The sequence below is a fragment of the Arvicanthis niloticus genome, chromosome 13 (genome assembly GCF_011762505.2).
Source record: "Arvicanthis niloticus isolate mArvNil1 chromosome 13, mArvNil1.pat.X, whole genome shotgun sequence".
Lineage (NCBI taxonomy): Eukaryota > Metazoa > Chordata > Mammalia > Rodentia > Muridae > Arvicanthis > Arvicanthis niloticus.
In genome coordinates this window covers 35,214,870-35,238,104 of record NC_047670.1, presented here as the reverse complement: position 1 = coordinate 35,238,104, position 23,235 = coordinate 35,214,870, and the positions used below count along the sequence as shown (strand labels likewise).

At 44.2% G+C, this 23,235-nt stretch overlaps 1 protein-coding gene across 2 annotated transcripts in view; it reads right to left on the bottom strand.

Annotated features, from left to right (window-relative positions):
• The window catches only part of Fer1l6 (fer-1 like family member 6), a 149,592-nt gene that overhangs the window by 92,551 nt on the left and 33,806 nt on the right, over window positions 1-23,235 (bottom strand). Inside the window, exons 2-11 of one of the 2 annotated variants that reach the window (XM_076911385.1) lie at window positions 23,008-23,046; window positions 20,011-20,096; window positions 13,652-13,766; window positions 12,098-12,152; window positions 11,867-11,998; window positions 8,642-8,704; window positions 4,336-4,414; window positions 3,862-4,018; window positions 2,906-3,092; window positions 1,760-1,952 (exon numbers count right to left, since the gene is read on the bottom strand). In XM_076911385.1, coding sequence (XP_076767500.1) covers window positions 1,760-1,952; window positions 2,906-3,092; window positions 3,862-4,018; window positions 4,336-4,414; window positions 8,642-8,704; window positions 11,867-11,998; window positions 12,098-12,152; window positions 13,652-13,766; window positions 20,011-20,096; window positions 23,008-23,046 — 1,106 coding nt within the window. The remainder of the gene's footprint in view (window positions 1-1,759; window positions 1,953-2,905; window positions 3,093-3,861; window positions 4,019-4,335; window positions 4,415-8,641; window positions 8,705-11,866; window positions 11,999-12,097; window positions 12,153-13,651; window positions 13,767-20,010; window positions 20,097-23,007; window positions 23,047-23,235) is intronic. The other variant, XM_076911386.1, reaches the window with a different exon arrangement.

Sequence of the window (23,235 nt, the reverse complement as noted above, 5' to 3'; positions counted from 1 at the left end):
GAAGGGTTGCAAGAATGGACACAGGAAAACTGCCTTGGGAATGATTTCATCATGAAGCTAAGGACACTGTAGTTTGGACTAGGGTAAGGTGGTAGAGATGGTGAGAAATGAATATTCAAAAATATTTCCTACAGATAGACCTGAAAAGACTGGGTGGTTTTAACTTATTCCTGCCATAAGGGTTTCTCTCAATATAGAACATCTGAAAAAATGTACGGCGTCCATGAGAACATCGGTCAACACAATGCTCCTTTATTTTTCAGTACTGGGAATCAAACCCAAGGCCTCTCACACTGTAGGCAAGAGCTATGACCACTGACCCACACCTTCTCCTGCCACGCTCATGAAAAGCAGATCAGCATGGTGTTTCAGAAGACTCAACCGGGTGGGTTCAAATTCCAGCCTTGGGACTTTTCTGCTGCATGAGACTGGACAAGATTCTTAACTTCCTGTGCCTCAGTTTCCTCGTGTGGAGGAAAAGCTAACAGTGCCCAACTCACCTGACAAGATTTACAGGATAATCTCTACTACGTGTGTCACGTGTGTCACGTGGGCCCTTAGGGCACGTCCCCACTGGTGCAAAGAAATAGGGAGTCATAATTTGCTTATCAATTCCTCCATAGTTGCCAATAAATTGTTTTTCTTTCTGTCTGAATGTCTCCTTCCCACCACCATGACTTCTGCAGACTAGATTCTATCCCTCAAATTCAGTTCTCCTTTGGGCAAACTTAAAGAAGCAGAACAATTATTGTTAAAAAGAATAGAAAAGATTTTATGGTCCCCGACGTCTACTTCTAAAACACAAGCATCCGTCTTTCTGAGCACCATCAAGAGGTTTCTAAGATGCTGTGAATAAAACAACTTAACATCTAGTTGAGAAAGTGTAGATGGATGAGTGTGTTTTTTATATAAAGTGGTAAGTGTTGCTGTAATTTAAAGAAGCAGAGAACATACTGAGGGCTCCCTGTAATGTCAGTCTGTGACAGAGATAAAAATATACAAGTCTTCAATCTTGGAAAATATTCATCTAGTTAAGAAAAAAAGAAAATAGTTATACTGATGTCATCTTCATGTGACATTTAACATACATATGTATATATGTATGCTTGTACTTGACCATGTAATTATATATGTATGTGATATGCAGATCTTTATATTTGTTAGTCAACATACATATCAATACAGAGAAAGGTGGTCATGAATTTAAATGGGGGTTAATTCAGAACTTCTTACACACTAATGGGATTTTAGAAATTGAGTCATATACTGAGTAGGAGTTCTTTCCCTCCCTGCTACCTTCAAAGCTTTGTGGATTGCCCGACGTTCTCCCTGCTCCCTGAGTGCACAATGACCCACAACCCCTGTGACCCTCAAGCTCACATGTTCCCATCAAGTGACTGGGGACATAATTTTTATGTATGCCAAAACATGTTTTCATTGAACACATGCAAAAAACTGTTCATACAGTACCATATAAAAACCCATATCAGGACAGACTGGCCTACAGATTTTAGTTTACTGACCTTTGGTTTTATCTGACTTCCATTTTCTTAGTAGAAGAGAGACATACCACAGCTAGGTAGCAATGGTCATGGGAGACCTAGGACCAGAGCCTGGTTCTATCATGAGCTTAACCAAGCCAGGCCACAGACCACAGAATCATGGTCGGTGTTGGTACGCACCTACATGGTCCTCTCTCTTTAAAGGTGACTATAGGTTTTGAGACCTACTTCTGAGTCAGACACACAAAGCTCTCTACCTTTATCCCCGTCCTGCTCATTGGAGATTCTCTTCAGGTCGATGAAGTGGGTTGCCAGAGCTACGTCGTTCATGCTGCCTTCATCCCACACCTGAATTTTCACCCTCCGGCACAAGGGAGGGAACATTTCCTTGAAGACTACCTGCTCATGCCACACGGGATCAGCACAATTCTTTTGCACAGAGGTTCGCCCCTGAAAGTACAGGAGCCAGGAGGATGTCAGCCATGGAGATAAATGGCTAAAGAAAACACTTCAAAGCACCTAGAGGTGTAAAGGGAATTAATCAAAGATCGTAGTAGGCTTGCCTCCCTGACGCCTGAGAAACCAACTACACTCTGTTAACATTACTGCTGGCCTAGATGTTATCCAGGGCACTGGGGCAAAGGTGAATCATTGTCCTTGGAAGTTTCTACTCAGGTAAGTATTGGGGTGTATCTCTCTGTTATAAATAGGAGCTGTTCCACATGTCTCCAGGAAAGCAGCAGACATAGCTAGACCCTGAGGTCATGCCTCCATAAAGACCAGGGTGAAGGTCACGTACGACCTTGAGTGAATCAAACCTGCAGCCCGGGCCTCAATTTCCTTATCATAAAACAGAATGATGTCCTATGTGCCCTCCAAATTCAACCCAAGTTAGATACGCTCCAGCACTTACTCCTGCTGATGGGAAGGGACAGGGACTTGCTTTGAAAGCACATGCTGTTCAAAGTTTCAAAGGCCAGTAAGGCACACTGCGGCTTTGACCATAAACCTAGGCCTTGAATCTTCCAATAGCCATTGAGAAAGAAACAGAGCTGTCTAGGGTTGTGTAGGAGGATTATTGCCTGGGAAATTGAGGAATGGGTTAGGAGAGAGTGGTAACTCTACAGGCCCCAGTACTTGCTTACAGAAGTAGTAAGCTGTGGGGAAGGATGTTTTCCTACCTGGCCCTAAGTTGCAACACGTCCAACCATAGCTCTTCCCCACAATCCCCAGTGAGGCATGAGTGAGCAAGCAGCTGACCTCTGTGCCTCTGATACCTAACGCCTCCCCTTCTTATAACAAGGTTTTCTTTGAGGCACTTTTAACTTAACTTCATTTGGTTAAAACTGTTCTGGATTCAAAGCAAGATGTAACTGCTATGATAGGTGACGAAGTTTCCTCACCGTCTGCCCAGCAAAGGACACCTCCACAAAGGGATCCACGAGGTCCTTACTGTCACCCACAAATGCTTTGGTGACATTTGCCATAATGCTGGAGTTTATCTTGGGCAATCCTTCTGCTCGGTAGAGTCTTACATAGAACCTGGCCCAAGGTCTCTCTGATGGAAATCCCTGAGGGATCAAAAGGTTCCTAAAGGGAGACAAGAAATTATTTTTAAATGAAAAGGTCTGCCAGTCAAGAGGAGGAAGAAAGGGCAGGTACAGGCTGAAGGCAGAAAGAAAGAAAAATCTGGATATAGAAAAACACTGGGATCCATCACTAAACCAAGTTTTCTTTTTAGAATTTAAATCCTTTTTTTTTTTTTTTTTTTGGTGTCATAAACCAGTGGCTGAAAATATGATTCTTTCAAAGAAAAAAAAAACAGCTACATGTGGATAAATTAAATAATTTCAAGAATGGCTTATCTACACAGTGCATAAATGTAAAGGTCAGAGAACATAGACGGTGTGGTAGAAAGTATAAGAGTCAGAGGACTGGACACGTGCTACAGAGTAGTCTGTTCTTTTAAACTGCAAAAAGGATAGGAAGTAGAGGTGCATAAGAAAGAGAGGGTTGATCTGGGAATGGCAAAATGAAAAAGTGTGGGTAAATATGAACAAGGTACATAATATAAAATTCTCAAAGAAATAATAATAATAACAATAACAATAACAATAATAATAGAAAGGCTTATCTAAAATAAGCTGTTACAGGGAAACAGTGTTCTTGTCTGAAAATCCAAGCTCCCAAAAGGCTTTGAGAAGATGCATTCAGGCATCTGACAGAGCCATGTCTCTGATGAACAACCCATGAGCTTGGCAGCAGTCACACGCCCATACAGAAAAGAGTTGAGAGGGGAAAAAGATATAAAGGAAGACGTAGAATTTCTCTTTTGTGGCTCTGGTTGGCTCTATCTCACTTCTCTATTTGCTCCTCAGCATCAGAGGTTTTGGGGTTGGTCTTTAAGATGTCTCCTTTCCCAGTCACACTGATGTCACACTTCAGGTAGCCCTTGGTGCCAGTCCTGATGTCCCCAGGGTCTGTAAGCAGTGCCCACTTGTCGCAGAACTGATGACCTATGAACAGATCTTGTAAGTAGTATCCTTTGCACATGGGACAGTTGCTCTCTCATTCCCTCCTACACCTCCAGGGTCCTGGTCTCTCTCTGATGCTCACAATAGTAACCATTTGTAGATATCCCCAGTCCTCTGGTTATCCCACTCTCTCCCTTCCCCTCATCCTCTCTCCCACCCTCTGACTTTTCCTCCAACTGACCATAGGCATTGGGAAGACTTTCAGTCTAGTGAACCATATAGGAAAATCCTGGGTTTGCAGAGCAGAGAGTCAACCAAAGAAGAGTAAGAGGCAAGATGGATAGGTGGAACTTGCTTACCAGGTTGGTTGTACACCGTCCCCACATCCACTCTAAAAGAGCCAATCAGGATGCTTCCTATCAGCTTGTGATGTAAGACCTACAAAAGATAGAGCACCAACCTGAATCATTTGTGTTTGCAGATACATCTGTAAAATGAATTCAGGATTCACCAAAAGATATCTAGGAATTTGATCCTTGTCTGGAGCAGAGTCTCTCTCTCTCTCTCTCTCTCTCTCTCTCTCTCTCTCTCTCTCTCTCTCACACACACACACACACACACACACACACACACACACACACACACTCACTCACTCACTCATATAAACACACACATTCTCACATACACAAAAACATGCCCTCACACGCTCATCAACCCACAGGGTCCTAAGTGGCCTCCAGAAGTGTCTCACCTGTGCCTCCTTCTCCAGTGACCTTTCATCTCCTCTGCTGAAGGATGCCTGACACTCTCACTACCCAGGAGATTTCTTTAATCAAATGCATCCTGGAAAGCTATCCCTCAATACCTGTTTTTTCCTCCTCAAACTTGACCTATCCTTCACTGTCTGGAGCAAAAGACACCTCCTCCAAGCATCTGTCCTTGATCTCCAGAGCTGCCACTGTTGTTTCTCTCCTCAGCATCCAAAACATCTTTCGAAACTTTCTTTAGAACTCATCACATGTTGCCGGGAGACGTGGCAGTACTGCACAACAGAGTGAATTCCATACAGCATAGCATTTGTCCTGATTAGAAGTGAGCAGAGCACCTGCCTATCTTGGTTACAGCAGCATGCTGAAAGCCTGGTATCACCACGAGGAAGTCATGAAGGAAGGTGTCACACTTGGTGCCATGTCTAAAAGTCACAGGCTGATGGAAAACCTGGAATAGTTTAATCTTAATCCAGAAGAGGGGAGCTCTCAGAAAGAAGACAGTGTGACTGAAGTGCCCTCAGATCTTGAGAATGTTGCATCCAGAAAGGGGGGTCAAGGCTCCCTGCATAATTCTTAAGTAACAGGTTGAGATTTCAGCTCAATTAAGAATGCTATTTCTTAGATTAGTCAGAATCTCTCAGCAATAAAGGGGTCATTCTCCATGGCATCATGGAGATGCTTCTGAGATTCCTACTAACTATAAATCCTATGATTCCCTTGATCAAGGACAGTGTCTCTTTGTATTTCATCTACCATGCACCTCCTTCAAAACAGATACTCAATGAACGTTTGATGAGGAGTTAGTGGATGATTTAAAGAAGGATGAGTGGTAGAGCCTAGTGGCTTCTGAATAGTTCATGTTGCCAGGGGCAGTGGGAAGAAGTGAATCAGCTGACCTCAGGAAATGGCAGCCATTCCTATTTCTCTTCCTACTCTGTCTCTCTGTCTCACTCCCTTGCTCTCTCTCTCTCTCTCTCTCTCTCTCTCTCTCTCTCTCTCTCTCTCTCTCTCTGTGTGTGTGTGTGTGTCTGTCTGTCTGTCTGTCTCACTCCCTTGTGCTCTCTCTCTCTTTCTCTCTCTGTGTCTGTCTGTGTGTCTGTCGGTGTGTCTCGCTCTCTCACTGTCTCACTCTCATTCTCTTGCTTCCTCACTCTCTCATTCTCTGGCTGTGATTTTCCACTATCAGAGAACAGAGGGGAACTGAGGACAGCTTGGCTTCATCGGAGGAGCTGTTTAAAAACGACACACACAAAAAAAGCTGCCTCTGTTACCAGCCTTGTTTTCTGTGGCTAACATGACTCCCCAAGGCCTGTCTCAAGTTCCTTTCACAAGATAAAGGTCCCTGTGGAAGATGGAATGAAAGACTCTCAAACGATTCTTCCAACCACACAGGAAATCTCTTTAAGGTATCTGTCTATGGGCTGAATGCCAGCCAAGCCTACGACGACATTACTAGGCTCCTAGGGATGTGCCACACACAGCGTCCTGAGGTTCTGTGTTGCTTGGGCTACTGTTAAAAAAAAATAGTCTATGGCATCACTGGGGCACATTATACTGTGGCTGTCCCCAAAGCATCTAATTACAGTCACCACACGCCATGCCTTTTTAATAATGCGCTTAATTTATTATTTGAGAATTTCTTACAAATACACAATATATTTTGATCACATCCACTCTCAATCTTGTTGCCTGCCCCCCCCCCCAAAACTCTTCTTGGGATCCTCTAACATGTATGCCTTCCAAATTCATGTCCCTGCCCCCCTTTTTAGATTCCCATTGAGTCCAATTAATGCTTGCCCATATGTGCTTGGGTTTGGGGCTATCCACTTGAACATAGGCAACCTAGCAGTAGCCATATTCCCTTAGAGTAATGCCGCTCTCCCCTCCAGAAACCTGCCAATAGTTCTTCAGCTAAGGGTGGAGCCTCACGAGTCCTTCTCTCATCCACACTGGAATTTTGACTAGCTTGCTCTTACATACGTAACAGTCTCATGATGCTGAGTAGCCAAAGATTTTCTGATTGAGTTTGATGACTGCTCTCCATGGGAGAATTTATGCCTAGTAATATAAACCCAGTTTAAAAAAAAAAAAAACATGGACAGGGAAGTGACAGGACCTAGAAGGGAACCTACTATTGTTATTTTGCTAAATGGCCACGCTGTCACATGGCCTCCTAAATACCTACATTTATACATATACATCTGTGCTGCTCTCTGCCTTGCTCAGATTTTTGCGGTGGGCAATGGTTAATACAAGGACTCATAACTGTCTAAGTACTGAGACTACATGACTATGAGTGGAGTATTTAGCTATTTAACACTGAATTCATTCGTTCACACTGACCTTCAGTTTATGAACTAGCAGGCAAGCTGTATTAAGCACAAGAGGGAGGGGTTTCCTTTAAAATCTTGGGTCTCTTTCCCTAGGAGTCATTTAAGAACAGCAAAACAGTGTCTTCTCCCCAAAAAGGAATGCAACATGCAAGTAAGTTTTGACCCTATGTCTAAAATTCCAGGTCTCCTGCATACAGTCATGACTCTTGTCCTTGATGCGACTTAACCTGGTAATGAACTTAGCTGCTCTAGAGCCAGTCTCATCAGGTGGCTGCTGGAGTGACCACACAAAGTCCCAAGAGCCATCACAGCTCCCAAAATATCTTCTGCATCCTTGTCATCACGCCCGCCACTCAGATGCTAAGAATGTTTGGCTCTTGGTGGCTTTTCATTCCTCAAGAGTCACACTCTTCTAATGCTCCTGGGAAGGACCGTATCATGATACCACTGGGACTCAGGCCTTGAGGCAGGAGTGTATTGACATTCAGCTGAGGTTAGAGGTCATATTACATACATATGTGTGAGGGTGATAAAACAGGACAGGAAAGGGAATCAACATTGCTGTGACTGTTGAGCGAACCCTTCCCTTATTCTCTGTGCACTTTTACCAATATAAAATAGTGGTGCTGTTCTTTGAGAAGTCTTTAGAACAAAGCACTCAATCACTCTCAACCCCCCACCCTACACCCTCCAGCACACCCAGCCTTGAACCCCGTCTTCGTGGAAGAAATGGCTGTTTTCTGAGATTAAAGTAATAGATGTTACCATCTGCCACCCACTGTTCTCTCACCCTCTGCTGAACAGTGTATAGCTGGCAATGGGCCCAGCTGGCCACTTCTGCTCTCACTTGGGACAATGTGACTTCAGCATTTATACTTTCCCTTTCCATTCCTGCCACTCGTGGAACTAGGTGCATGACCATGTCTCAGCAAGCCCAGGGAGCTCTCACTGTTTCTACTCTTCAGTCTGGATCTGTGGATAAACTTCCCCTCCCTGGATGGGCTGAGAAAGATCTGTCTAGCAGATCTAATTCCCGCTGGAAAGGTCCCAAGGTCCACCCTCAGAGGCATCTCTCAAGGACCCAGAAATGCTCCAGATCGTTTTCTCTGCCCACTGGGTGTCATTAGAGATGAGACTGACATATGTGAACTGTCCCCAGTTTCTATTCCTGTGTCTCTATTTGTCACTGACTAGAAGAAAAGATGGTTGTGATTAATTAGGGTAGATATCACCCCAAGAGAAGAACACCGCATCAGCTTGATTTAAAAAAAAAAATGGCAGCCAATTAAGATGTCATCTACAGCATATGTTCTGTTAGTCCCATATCCACTTAGTAAAAGTTTACTGTAGTTTACCTCGTGCCTCCAAGAATCACAGATCCCCTTGAGATGGCTCTGCCTCCTAAATTCCTCCATATTGAGGATTTTCATCTTTAGCTTGATGCTTCCATGGTACATATCCCCTTGAACCCAGGCATCCCTAACCATGCTGCGCTGTCCACCCCCCAAGTGTCTAGAGTCTCTGCTTTCCCCCAGTACCACCACCGGCCACGCTATACTTACTGAGATTTTGATGATCTTGTCGAAAAGATGCACTTGGGGTCCGATGAAATCAAAGACAAAGTACTGTAAAACATGAAGTTCATCTTGGTCATCAACCCCCAGTTTACATCTAAGAAGCTTGCTGCTGGAATAGTTGCACCCCTTAAGGTTTTTTTTTCCAGTTGTTTTCTATTATTTTGTATATTATATTTAAAATGCCAACAACCACATTCTTGCACAGGATAAGTATACATATTCCTCTAAAATAGACATAAGTAGTACTTCTGGATCATGGATTATGTGCATGTAAAATTTTAGTAGTATTATGTTTTCTCTCCTGAGGGACTGATAAGCTGTATTAGTTATTTTTCTGTTATTATGATAAAATGCCAGGATCAAGTTCTTCTAGAAAATCTAGAAAATCAAGTTTATTTGGGCTTATAGATTGAGGGGGACAAGAATCTGTCATTGTGGGGAGGCTTGGCTCTGGAGCAGAAAGCTGAAGGCTCCTATGTCAACAACAAACCCAAAGCAGAAGGAACAAACTGGAGGTGCACTGGGCTTTGTCTCTCACTGCCTCCTGTGACGTATTTCCTTTCTGCAAGGCTGCACTTCCTAACCCTCTCCCAGACAATGACATTGAGTTTACAAATCCAAGCTTATCGGGGACATTCTCATGAAAACTACTACAGGAGGTATTTTACATTCTGGCTTTTGCTGTGTCTTTTCCAACCCTGGATATCGTTAGTTCTTTATTTTATTTTATTTTCATCTTGTGATAGGTAAAAAAGGTATATCGGAATAGTTTTTGAGCAAACTCATTAAAAATATTTCTCAGGATTTTTTTCTGTTTCAAACATTCTTGAAAAATTACCAAGACTAGCCATGGAAGGAATGAAAAAAAAAAGATGAATGATAGAAATTGTTAATATTGAAAAAGATATTAAATTTCAGAGTTAAAGAATTACCTTGGGGCTGGCACTATGTCTCTGTGGGTGGGTAAAGGGACTTCTTCAGAATCTACATGGTGGGAGGAGAGAAGTGATCCCTGCAAGCTGTCCTCTAACCTCCGTATGAGTGCCATGGCACGTGTGCACAAGTGTCCACATGCTCGCAGACGGATAACTAAAATGTAAGAATTGTGTAGTTGCAAAATAGGAAGGCTAATGGTTAAAGAACTAAAAAGGTGATGACCAGCTTCATGGTTTTAGTTATTTCTGGCTCCAGAGCCATGCTTTGGGTCTCCTGAAGAAGGGACTAGATACATAGTACACATTTCACAGAGGTGGAGTCAGGTGCCTCTCAAGCGAGGTTGTAGAAGTTAAAGGCACATAGGATGGGGAGCTGTGTGGAGGAAGAACAGTGGGGCAGGCTAGGAAGGACTGGGACACTGTTGTATCCTGGGCTCTTCCCATTGCTTTGAGCTGTAGATATAAAAGAATTATCAATTGTGGATGGACATATCAGTGGGAAGACTAAAACACTGACATTTCTTCCCTAGAGGGAAATAGAAAAACAAAAATAAACTGCCATGTGCTGAACTAGGAGATCTTCAAAATGGTGGCAGTCCTCCAGGCTGAGGACTAGAAGTCCTAGCTTATGGGTCTCATCCCCAGCACTAGAATAAATGAATACATTTAAAGCTGATAATGATTTCATTTTAGTCAGAAAATAGGTATGACCTTTAAAGATTTTTTTCATATGTAATACACATACACATCTTTTTTTATATAATTTTACTATGTTTTTTTACATGTTTAGAACTAAAGATTTACATGCAAGTTTCACTTTGCTGAAATTCTTCACTCTGATTCATGTGACTGTACCTGGGGTCTGTTGGGCTGATGAAGCTCCTATGTTTGCCGCCTTCAGCTGACTTTCAGTGTTGCACTCTCCAATGTCTCATAGACTCTGGGCCTGCACCCATTATTCTAGCCAGCAAATATTCACCGACCCCTACTTCCTCCTCCAACACCTGATTGCCTCTGCCTTGCATGTGAAAGGCTTTGAGCTGTTCCTTTTCTTGGTTTCCTACTTGTTATGGTTGGGCTCAGCTTGGCGTCATTTACAACCAAGATCGCGGACATAATTATAACATTTAACAAGTAAATGGGACCTCGCAGTTTTAGTGAATTTTCAGTCACATTCTTTAATATCACATCTGTGCCAAAAGGATAGAGGGAGAAGTGGAACACAAAGAGGGAAAGTAACATCTGGAAAGCTCACAGCTCAAACATGATTTGGGGATTTTCTGTTAAAGTCATTATCCATGCTGTCCCCGGCTTCCTTGTAGATTACCGTTAGCATAGTAATGAAGACTCTGCAGCATTTTTTTATAGAAATTCATATTGTCAGGCAATTGGTGGTATTCAAGCTTAAATGCCTATGCCCTGTTCCTCATAAGTTAGGCCACATAAATACATTGTGAGTGGAAGCCAAAGGCTAAACGCTTTAGTATCTACGGATGAGAGGCTAAGCAGTTAGTATATTATGCCATATGGAAGCAATGGAAAATTCTCCAGCTGTGAAGCAGAAGTGAGTGTGGCCAGTGTGAGCAGCTGGGCCCTGTCCTAGAAACCCTTGTTTTGTAAAAGCAACAAGGCCCAGGACAGCTGAATAGTGCTAGTGGGCATTATTTGTATCTCTGTGTGTGCTTGGGCTCTCTCCGAAGATTCTCCAGAAGCATGAGAATGGATCTATCTGGGGGTAAAGTCTAAGGTATCAGGGTCTGAACAATAAAGGGAAGTGAGATTTTCTACTTATAATTAATATATATATATATATATATATATATATATATATATATATATACCAAATAACATCTTATTTACAAAGAGAGACTAGAAACCTTCCTCTTTGGAGTCTTCTTTTAAAATTTCTATGCATCTTAGAAAAACACAACTGTTTTGCTTTCCAACAAAGTATGCTTATTTCAAATTCAGTGATTAAAATTTCCACATTGCTCCTGTGGAAAAGAATGTCTACTGTCTCTCTAAATAACATCCAAGGTTCATTGAATGCAACCCCAGTGCTTATTAAGAATGGCGATGAGTTTTGAGAGACGAGGAAGTGGGCCTCTTCCTCTCCTGTCTACTGTCTTGTTATCAATGCCTGGGGACCGTGAGGAAAGAGTTCAACCTGGGCTATATATAAACTTGGGTGGGAACAGGGAGAAGCACCGAGTGGCTCCACTCTCCTCCTCGCCAGTGAAGAGGATGCGGGCCCAGAGGATGCTCTGTGACTTACTTCATTATAAAATGGGCTGTTGGTCCCTTCCTTCACTGTGCTTTGCTTCTTCTCATCCCCAATCTCAATGGTCACAACTGGGTCGATGTTCTCGCCCACCAGCTGTCGGGCCTCCGTGATGGTGATGGTGATCTACAACACAAAGCAGTGCTCACACCACTCGCTCACTCTCTTCATTGCTCTTCAGTCTCCTGACTGGGGGATGCTGGGTAGGAGGAGCCCATTACTTACCTGATAGTTTTGAGATTTGATCTCCCCGTCATGGATCTTAGTCAGCAGTTTTGCTCTATTAAAGTAAAGTCAAATATATGTATATGAATATATGTATATATATATACATAAATACATTGTGTGCAAGTATAAAATAACAAATAAATAACATAACAGCAAATTAATATATCTCAAGTAAGAACAAACTTCAGACATGTAAACCATGGTAAGATTTTTCCCAGGAGTTTCTAAGTACCTTCATTTAAACACTATCACAGATTCTCTCTACATCTCTGGGGAAATAAATATAAGTAGACAAGTGACTTAAGATTTCTATGACCCAATTTCCCTATCCTAATGACAAAGCTAATAATACCATGTATGCCACAAGGCGATTGCTAGAATTGCAAGACTGAGCACTAACGGTTTTTATATGCAAGGTTTTTCATGCTTTTTCTATCTCGGCCTTATAGAAATGACGATTCCTCAGAAAGGCAGAGGCAAAGATGGGTTGAGGGAAAGACCTGCCCTTGGCTGGGCTGGTTTTAGACCCAGGAACACTCTGTCATTTCTAAAAGATGTAATTTTGAGTGTTATGATTGCTTCTGAAAGGATTGGTAAAGAAGAAAATTGGAAGGCATGACCAAAAGGTCATCTCATCGAGTTTCGCAGTCACAAGGAATTCGTTTATCTCGACTGTCTCGGGTGATTCAAAATAGATGGGAAACACCTGGGAACTTAGATATCGGCTAATCATGTGCAGAGAAGCAGGATCCTTGTTACCACAGAAGCAGCAGTGGGTGGGAAGCGAACTGAGATGAGTTTGATTGAATGTTGTTCTTTTGGCTTCTAACAGTGACATCGTGTACCTGTCTCCATCCCATGTCTACGAACTGCCAATCAGCCCAGTAGAAACCACTGTAGGCTGCAAAACCTCAAAGAAAACCTCAAAGCTTTTGAATCAGACTGATCTGAAGTAGATTTATTCTTCTCAATTTTAGACTTTAGCTACTACCAAGCTCTAGCTAAAATCACTAAGCTGCCCGATGACTACAGACGTGTGAATGACTGATTGGACAACTCTCTGTGACCACTAAAACCATCTAACTGACCCACAGACTCGAGGATAATAACGGCTTATATGAAGACACTGATTTGGGTGACTTAGTTTTGTTCTGTTTTTACAGTCACAGCCAACTGACACTGCATGTGGAAGCCAGCTTCTTCTGAACCTTCTCTGGTAGTTTAGGAAACACCTCTTTTGGGAGAAACAGGAAACTAAGGTAATTAGGACCATGATGAATTAAAGAGCAGGCTAAGAAGCAGCTCCCAAGCCTGCCTTCTGGGCTTATGCTCACTCCTGAGCTCCCAGCAGCACATCTAGGCCTGAAGCACATAGTGGGACCAGGATTCTGTCAAAGGCTGGCCAGCATCTGGAGGCTGCCACTCAGAAGTTGAATAGACACAGAATTCTCTTCCCTTCTTAGCCCTTTGGCTCCTGGTGGGCAGAAAACTAGGTCTCCAGTTTTCTGAATGGCTGCCAAACCCAGGGTGCTACTTATGCAAACACCATACCTTCTCTTTGAAGGAGCCGAGGGGCCAGGTGTGATGGAAGCATCCTCCTTAGTCAAATCTTCTAGTCCTTCCTGGTGAGAAGGCCCTTCCTGTGGTACTTCAGACTCACTACCATCTAGAGAGACAAATAAGAAAGAGAATTTTGTTAAATTAATATAAGATGGTAAACAAGCCTCCACTTCGTGCCCACCACAGTGGAAGGCACCATAGCCCCTGCCCCTATTGAATTTGATATGGTATTGTCAGAAAACCAGGCAGACAGATGCATAATTTAATGTGTGTGTATCCACTCATGTGTAAGAAGGGATAAAAGGTTCAAACAGATGCACAAATTAACAAAACCTAGCCAAGACCTTGACAAAAACAGTCTCCCAAAACAAATGAAATGGTTGGGAAACTGGAGGCAAGATCCCAGTGAGTGGTCATTCTTGAATGTGCTGGCCAGCTTCTTCTGATGGCAAAATCTCATGCTGTAAAAAGCCAGGTCTCATCCCTGGATCCCACAAGTGGTGCCCCATAAAGAGAAAGCTGAGCAGGGCCAGTAGGGTCCACTGCTGACACAGGAGTGGCTAAGGGTTTTGAGATGAGGAGATTATGCTGGGTTATCACTTGGAACCTCATTGCAATCACATGCATCCTCACAAGAAGGGGCAGGGGGAGGTTTTAAACAGGACCAAAGACAGCTGTGAGACTCTAGGGACAAAGATGAGACTGACCCCTACCTATCACAAAGCAAGGAACAGCACAGCCTCATCCCAGCTTGTTCTGGTTTAGATCTTAAATATCCCAAAGGCCACCTGTTGAAGGTCTGATGGTAGAATCATGCCACACCTAGAAGTGGGAAACCTGTAAGATGTGGGGCTTAGTGGAAGAGAGTTAAGTAACCAGGGACATGTGTATGCAGTAGAGGTTGGGACCCTGGCCTGGCTGCCGTCGCTCTACCATGAACTCCTACAATGTTTGGTTCTTCTACTTCCCAAGAACAACATAACCAAGCAGCCATGGACTGAAACCATGAGCCAAAATACATCTTTCCTCCTTATCCAATGGTTGCCTCAGGGATTGTGTCATAGTGATGGAATGCTGAATAATGCAGACGTTGGAGAGGGGAAGAAAGGTTCTTCCAGTTTTTGTCCCATGGATCGGGCATCTGGGCATCATAACTATGAAAGAATACATGTGTTAAGCTACCAAGTTACCTACCATATGGAGGACAGGTCACTGGGAAGCCCTAAGGAAACAGATGTATAAGAACTTAGCAAAGCCAACTTCCCATCCTAATGGGAGGATGCTGGTGTCATTCATGGGAACATTGCCTGATGACTGAAGTTTGCCACACATGTGATGTCACTTACCTTGTCTTGGGTCTATGTTTTAATTGTTTATAGTTAAGGCAGGGCTGATTCCTGATATACCATAAAGTCATTAGAAAGATAAACACAACAGTGTCCCAGCTATGTGCCTGTCAGAGCCTAAGGTTTCTGTGAGTCATAAAAAAATTCCTGATTTTTTCCCTTCTATAAAACATGATTAAGGAAAAGGTCTTCAAAACTTTTTAAAGCAACCAGGTTCTTTTTATAGATACAAGTGTATACTGAAACTCTCTCTCCCTCTCTTCTCCCTCTCTCCCTCCCTCTCTCCCTCTCTCTCTCTCTCCCTCCCTCTCTCTCTCCCTCCCTCTCTCTCTCTCTCTCTCTCTCTCTCTCTCTCTCTCTCTCTCTCTGTGTGTGTGTGTGTGTGTGTGTTTGTATGTGTATGTGCTTATGTGTGCATGCTTACATGTGTGCATGTGTGCAAATATGTGCACATGTGTATGTTTATGTGTGTGTGTGCGTGTAAGAATGTATGTATGTATGTATATTTCTAAAAATCTCATCATCTAGAAATTTCTCCCCATGAATCAAAGCAGAACTAGAGATTGGGAAGGGCAAAGTCTCAAAATGACACACTATGCGCCGAAAGCTCATTTGTTCTGAGCTTTCCGGGTGTCACTCTGAGCGATGAAGATGAAGCTTTCCCCAAGGCATCCCAGTAGCTGTTCCCAGGGCTTCTGACACTCAACTAGAAATACATCAACTGAATTATTTCTAATGTGCTCTCCAGCTTTGACATGTTTGGGTTCTGGTCTTAACCAGACAACTTTGCCAAACACACACACGCGCGCGCGCGCACACACACACACACACACACACACACACACACACACACACCTTGAATCAGAAGACAGATGGGCTCCCTCAGCCCACTCCCCAGGCACGGCCATATTAGATTCTCTGTAGCAAGTGAGAGGAAAGCTGGCTGAAAGGGACCTTGTTTACTGCAGTCTCAGACAAGAAACTCAGGCCAAAGCCAGACAAAAGGGTCAGCAGAGGAAGCAGTAGTGCCTGGCTGAGTGCCTTATAGCCTTGCTGCAACAAGACAAAATACATGCCCGTTCTCTGCAGATGCCTGAGCCTCATGTGTACAGAGCTATTTGCATAGATGCAGATGTGCAGTAAGCATCCTTAGGTATCTCAAAAAGCTAGACAGCGTGCAAGGTTAGATGCAGGAGAGGCATCTAACAGACCATGGGCCCCTCCCTCCAGGGCTTACACTGAATGTGAGAGAGACCTCAGGAAATCTCTAGGGAGGAAAGTCACCAGCTTCCTTATGGCCTGCACTCCTTTGTTCATTGATTTATGATGCTCTCTCACTCACCATGTGTGCAGGGTGATCTTCACAAAACCAAAATGAATGATAGCACATGGTCTCCCTTAAAGCACCCCAGAGGCTTCCCACCTTACTTAGAGGACAATGTGAAGTGCACACGTGACTCAGTGTGGATGTCCTGTTCCAGCTAGCTTCCACCTGCTCCTCCTGACCACCTGGCCTTGCCACCCTTCTCTGTTCTCTGTCGACCCAGGCCTTGCTCAGCTCCTTCTGGCCTAATTCTGACTAACCTGGGTTTCCATTCACAACACACACACACACACACACACACACACACACACACACACACACACCTACCTGAACTCCCATCTCTATTGCTTGTTCCTTTGTGGCCTCCTTCCCACTTCTCTCTTTGACCGTGATTTCCAAGAGAGCCCCTCTCTGGATGTACTGACAGTCTCTGCGTCAGTAAGCCAGGGATCTAGAGACTCCTGAAAAGGCTCCCACTTGGTCCAGTGTCTAACCTTCCTTGTATTTTCTTCACTTGCAATGCATTTGCTGCAGGGAGGGTCCTGAGTGAACAGATGTTGTGAAAGGATGGGATGACTGGAGGGGCTTTAGGATGATGTGGGTGCGGGGAGACCACAGAAGTTCATGCAGTTATCTGGGCTCAAAGCAACTATTCTGTTACTATCCCATTCTCCCAAATGAGGGGAGAGAGAGAGAGAGAGAGAGAGAGAGAGAGAGAGAGAGAGAGAGAGAGAGAGAGAGAGAGGAGGGAGGAAGAGGAGAAAGGGAGAAGAAGGGGAAAGAGAGGAGAGAACTTTTACCCAAACCTAGAAAGAAGGGGAGTCAGGTTGAGTTAGCCTTCCTAAAAAGAGGAACTTGAATCTTCCAGCTGAAGGAGGCAGCAGTTAGACCTCAAACTCAATCAAACCTTCTTTGAACTTCCTGATGAAGTCCCATTATATAGATCCAACCTAGGAACAGAGGCTTAGGGATCTGGGTCATACATCCTGAGGCAGAGGACAAGTTGAGAAAGGTGGGAACTGATCTGGGAGGCAGAGGAGCTCTGCCCAAGGTTGTCTTCCCTCCATATTGGCCCTACATTAATTGCTAGACCTAGCCTAGGGCCAGACACTTAACACGTATTCCACTAACATTCATTGACTATGGGAATAAATGAATGGCCATAAGAATTACCATTTACTGAGCAACTAATGAAGACTCTAACAGTTAAAGTAACAATAATTTTGGCATAATCACAATCCCTCAAAATCCACATGAAATGGTCTTTAAGGGTATTCAAACATCACACATGCACACCAAAAGCCCTAGCTTCCTAAGCTAAACCAAGAAGGAAGGGCCAATGATTTTTCTCTGACACCCATGTTTGTCCCTTCCCTAAAGGACCAGCCCCTCCCAGCTTGATGGATACCATTTACTTTCTAGGAGGGGCTGATGGCCCTCTGCCCTGTTTGTTTTATGGGCTGAAGACTCTTAACAAAAAGTAGCCACAGAGCTGGCTCCCCTGGCATACCTGGTATTAACTGCTCTTATCTCCTCTCTGCTGGCCAGTGAGAGAGGACTTCTGATCAGAGGCCACCTCACCAGCCAGGGAAGCCCAGGCTTCATGTCAGCTTTCCTACTTACAAGCTGTGGGACTCTTTTGGGGCAAGCCACTCACCCATTAGAAGCTCTGTTCTGAAATACAGGTAACAGAATCTACTGCTCAGGGTCATGCTTGATGCATGTCAAGTAACAAGTAGAAGCAGCTTATTAAAGCTTATGTCATATGTGTAGATTATCTCATAAGGCCCTATAGTAAAGGGAGCATCTCTTAGTCGACCTGGTGGCCTCAGGACCTAATTTCAAGGACCACAAAAAGATCCAGAGCCTTTTAAATCTCTCATCCATATTATCAGTTTGATTGAATAAATGAATATTTCTATTAAGGTCTCATGTGTGGGGAGGGAAGCAGGTTGTGCATGTGCATGTAGAGGCCAGAGGTCAACTTGCTCAGTCATCCTTCGTCTTGACCTTTGAGCCTGACCTAGACCTTACTGATTGAGCAAGACTGGCTAGTCAGTCTGCCCCAGGGATATGTCTGTGTCTGCCTCCCTAGTACTAAACTTGCACACCACCATACAGTCAATTCTTAGGAGCAAACTCAGGCCTTCATGCTTGTATAGGGAGCAGTTTACTGATTGAGTCACCATCCCAGCCTTCCTATTAAGTCTTAAGCCTTGTAGCCACTAAAAATGTACTGTACTTGCTCTCCATCTGTGGTGGTTTGAATACGCTTGGCCCAGGGAATGGCACTATTTGGAGATGTGGCCTTTTTGGAGAAAGTGTGTCACTGTGGGCGTGGGCTTTAAGACCTTCACCCTAGCTGCCTGCAAGTCAGTCTTCTCCTGTTTGCCTTTAGAACAAGACGTTGACCTTTCAGCTCCTCCTGCAGCATGCCTGCCTGGAAGCTGCCATGCTCCAAAGTGATGACAGTGGACTGAACCTCTGAACCTATAAACTAGCCCCAATTAAATGTTGTTTTTTTATAAGAGTTGCCTTGGTCATGGTGTCCGTTCACAGCAGTAAAACTCTAACTAAGACACGATCTAAGGGTAATTAGTCATTACCACCAGCATCTCAGTATAAATGAGTGTCTATTTTTTTTTTCTAAGACTGAGTTTTATGTAGAGCAGGAAACGTGGCTTTAGGTGGGGCTTATGGATACAGGAAAGCTGTGGTGGATGACAATGAAGCACCTGAAGATGAAATATTCCCATTGCACTGTTTGGGTCTAGGAATGCCAGCCTTTAACTGGGTATCAAAGCCATTAGGAAGAAGTCTCTAGAAAGCCATCCAAGACCTGTCCACTTGGAAACCATAGATGCAATTTGATTTTATCAATGCCAAGTGTCTACCCATTGTGAGGCTTGGTCCTCTCTCGGCAGAAGGAATAATCTGTTCAAAGCACCGGAAGTCAGGCAGCCTGGACTGACCTCCCAGTGCAGCTGCTTCCCAGCAAGCTGCCCCATGCTCAAGGCAAGCGGACTGATGGGCATTCTCTGCAGACAGACAGACCTTCTACAGAAGGACCTTCTCTTACTTGGTTTAGCCACAATTATTACCATCTTGAAATCCCTCATAATTTCTTAACAATGGCTTTACATTTTCACCCCACACCTTGCCTTAATAATTCTGCAGCCAGCCTTTGCCATGCATAATTTGCATTCTCTCCTTGTCTCTGTAACCTTGTTTGGAAAGCTAGAGTAACAATCCCTGCTGGTAAGAGGGGGTTAAATCAGACAAATATAGAAAGCCCCCTCCCATCTTACTTTGCAAATCCTTTTACTTTGAAAAATGCCCTTGATCCTCCCTGGAGTGATGTGAGTTCATCTTGGTACCCACCCAGCTGATAGTGGGAGACTTGGAACTCCTGAGTCACTTATCCAACAAACACAAAGGCAGAAACGGAGCTTGAACCCATCACCCCTTCCCCATGTGGACCATTCCATGGCCCAGCATGTGTCTTCCATGCCACTATTTCTCAATGATATTGGGCTTCGGGGTGATTTCCCTGAGGCCTGCACCAGCATTCAGGAGAAGCGGGGAGACAGCCAGATATGCTCTGTACCCCATAGAGAGCCACATTCTCAGACAAGGAGACTCCTATCCGGTGAGGACCTCTGGCCATCCTCGCTTCTCACCTTGCGCTCCCTTGTTGGTGAGGACCAATCCCTTCTCTGCTTTATCTTTCTTCTTCTTTTTCAGCTTCAGCCCAAACATTCCCTTTCTGAAAAGAAAAACAAACAAACAAACCTTCATCAATACAGACACGGAAATGAGTCATTGCCCCTGCTGGGAGAAACAAGCACACAGAGGTGGTGAGTCCTCTTATATTTTTGTTTGTGAGCCTAGCCTTTAACGGCTGAGCCATCTCTCCAGCCCAGTGAGTCCTATATGCTGGCCTGCCACTTCATCTACACAGGATGGAGGTCAAAAGACACCTGTTAAGGGAGCATCCCTAGTCCCCTTGGTTATCCCTCTTTTCCACAAACTACCTCACGTGAGAGGGGGCAGACTGGGGGGTCCTAATCGTGGTAGTCCAGCATTCCTCATGTCTCCTGGCTTGCCTGTGCCGGGCATGATGAGCAACTCATAAGGGGAATGGCATCATTTGCTAATGACAGCAGTTGTCCCCTACCCAACTTACAGAGAAAAAGCTAGAGAGAGTTATGACAGTTTCTCAGGCCACATAGCTCCTGGAAATCGACTTAGTTTACAGTCTACTATAACCACAGAGGAACCTGTATCTCCCAGTCCTCTTGGCAGAGCCATCAATTCACCGGAGCCAGGCTCTCACACTGGTTCTGTGGTCAAGAGGCTCTGGTACCTGCTGAGACCATACCACGAGCACTCCAATCAACTGCTATATAGTATATGCTCAAAATGTGAGCACAATGGAGGCTTCGGTTGCTGTCATACTCCACGCGTGTTGCTTTGGGCTACAGAGTGTCCACTGAGGGGGTAGCAGCCCTGCTGCTCTCTCCTCCAAATGCACACTTCCTAGACCTATGCTTTTAAATGTGGGACTGAAGAGCTGGTGGAGTTCCATGGGCAAGGTCAGACCGCCTATCTCTCATCCCAGCAATGTCTTCACAAACCAGAACAGGAGGCCCCTGAACTCTCCTAACTTCAAGATTCCCATAGGGATAACAGTATAATAAGTGGAAAGAAATTATCAAAGTACATGGAATATCAGTTGCTCAATGAGTCTTTACTATTATTGTTGTTGTTATTATTACTATTGTTGTTATTATTGATATTGTTGTTGTTGTTATTGCTATTGTTGTTGTTATTGTTGTTCTGCTGTGAGTTCCTGGCCAGCCTGGGATACCTGGTGAGACTCTGTCTCAGTCTTATCTAAGGGATATGATTAAAGCCAACAAGCAGAAGAAACAAATCTCCATTTGATTGATTTGCTCATTTATTTATTAAGCTTTTGTCATTCTTTGACCTAGGTTAAGGCACCTGCTCACCAGTGCTGAGCAATGGAGTGGACTTAATTATGAGAGAGAGAGGGGGAGCCCCTGTCCCTGCAGGTCTGCAAACTAAGGACACTGATAAAGATAGCATACTGAGGACAAGCATCACGATGGGACTCTGACCTGGGGGAACTAGGTGTTGTGGAGAGTGGGCTGCAGCCAGCCTGAAATGCAGAGAATGGACTATGTTAGCACCCAGACACAGACTGAACTTCTCCCTCCTCAGGGAAGTCACATGGTTTCTCTGAGCCCCAGCTTCTTCATTTTGTGTGATGGAGAGAAACCAGGGTACCTGCTTCGTGGCCCACGTGGGAATAAAATGAAGCAAAATAAACAGAGGGCTTAGTCAGTGTGTGGTATACAGGTGGGACAGGTGGCAGCAAATGAATGTGCTCTGGGAAGGAATGTCATCATCCTAAATCCCCCAGGAACTTCCAGAGAACAAATACCAGGGGCCTCCCCTTTCTGAATTGTCCAGGAGAACATTCCTTGTGTTAGCTGTTGCTGGTTTCTTTTCAAAGAGTATCTGCCAAGTGGGAGCCACATCTGGCCCTTTCCAAGCCCTGAAAACCATACATATGCTCCTCAAGAGTTCACTGCCATGGGTGGTCCATGGAAACAGAACCTTATCAGGAACTTGGCCAGTATCTGCTTGGCTACTTGTCAAGGCTGAGTTACTTCCATCTGCAAAGGGGACACTGTTCCCAGTCAATGAAAATGGTACCAAAAGGAGACCCAGCAAACACAACATTAATGGCCTGACATTCTGGGGTCTACCAGATGCACCTCTGACTAGATCATTGGGGCATAGCTGAGAATGTTACCAAGGCAGAGGGGGATGGGGATTCCCATTCTTTGACACAGGTACCCTTTCCCCTTTGAAACAAAGAGAGCTTGACATTGCTGTTCATTGGGGTCTCTGAAGGTTTCAGTCTTTAAAAGAACAAAAACTGATGTCTTGAAGTCCCTTTGGAAAGTTTGACTTAATCAAGGACAGGGCTGGAGTTCAAAAGCCTTTGTCTAGAATGCATATGTCTGCAGAATAACAAAAGGAATCTTTCAGTAATGCCCTGGGCATTTCTATCAGTAAGCTAACATCAGTTTGGTGAACACAGAGTCAGCCGGAGACTGAGAGTCAGCTATTGAGTGTTCCTGGAAGATGCAGCTTGGGGAAACTGTGACCAGGTACTTAGATGCACTTTTATTCCCCCATGTGACACAAAGACATTTATTACTCAATTCAAAATGACACTAAAATCAAAATATGTTTATAAAGTATAAGGCTTGCTATACATGACTACAGTATCGATGACGAGATAATAGGAATCTTAATAATCTTATAACAAGCCATGTGACAGAGATCACATTTTCCATCTGATCTCTTAGGATCACCACAAACATACTATGGAGTAAATACCACTCCTATCATTTCTTATAGAGTTGGGGCTTCTAGCCAATACGTGGAAACCAACTACCAAACCAGGAAGACTTGTCCAATGAGTCTCCAACTTATCTTCCACCACACCTGCCCTCTCCTGTGTGCTGACTACTCTAGCATAAAACTCCAAAAGGACAAGGCTTTCCAGTTCAGAATCTATGACACCTCCTCTCAGGCTACCTAGGAGAAGTTAAGAGACACACAGACACAACCATACCAACCTGGTCTCCTCAGGGTGAAAGCTACCGTGACTCCGATATCTGTGTCCAAACAAGAAGAATGTTAAACAAGGCCTGGATTAGACTAGATTCTGCCCATCTGCTTGTGGCATTGGTGCAAAGCACCTGGAATGCCAGGCACAGCTAGTGTGGCATCGAGGAGAAGGGGCCGGACTAGCATTAGGCTTTTAAAGCCACTTCCCAATTGTTTCATTGACGGAACTCAATCAA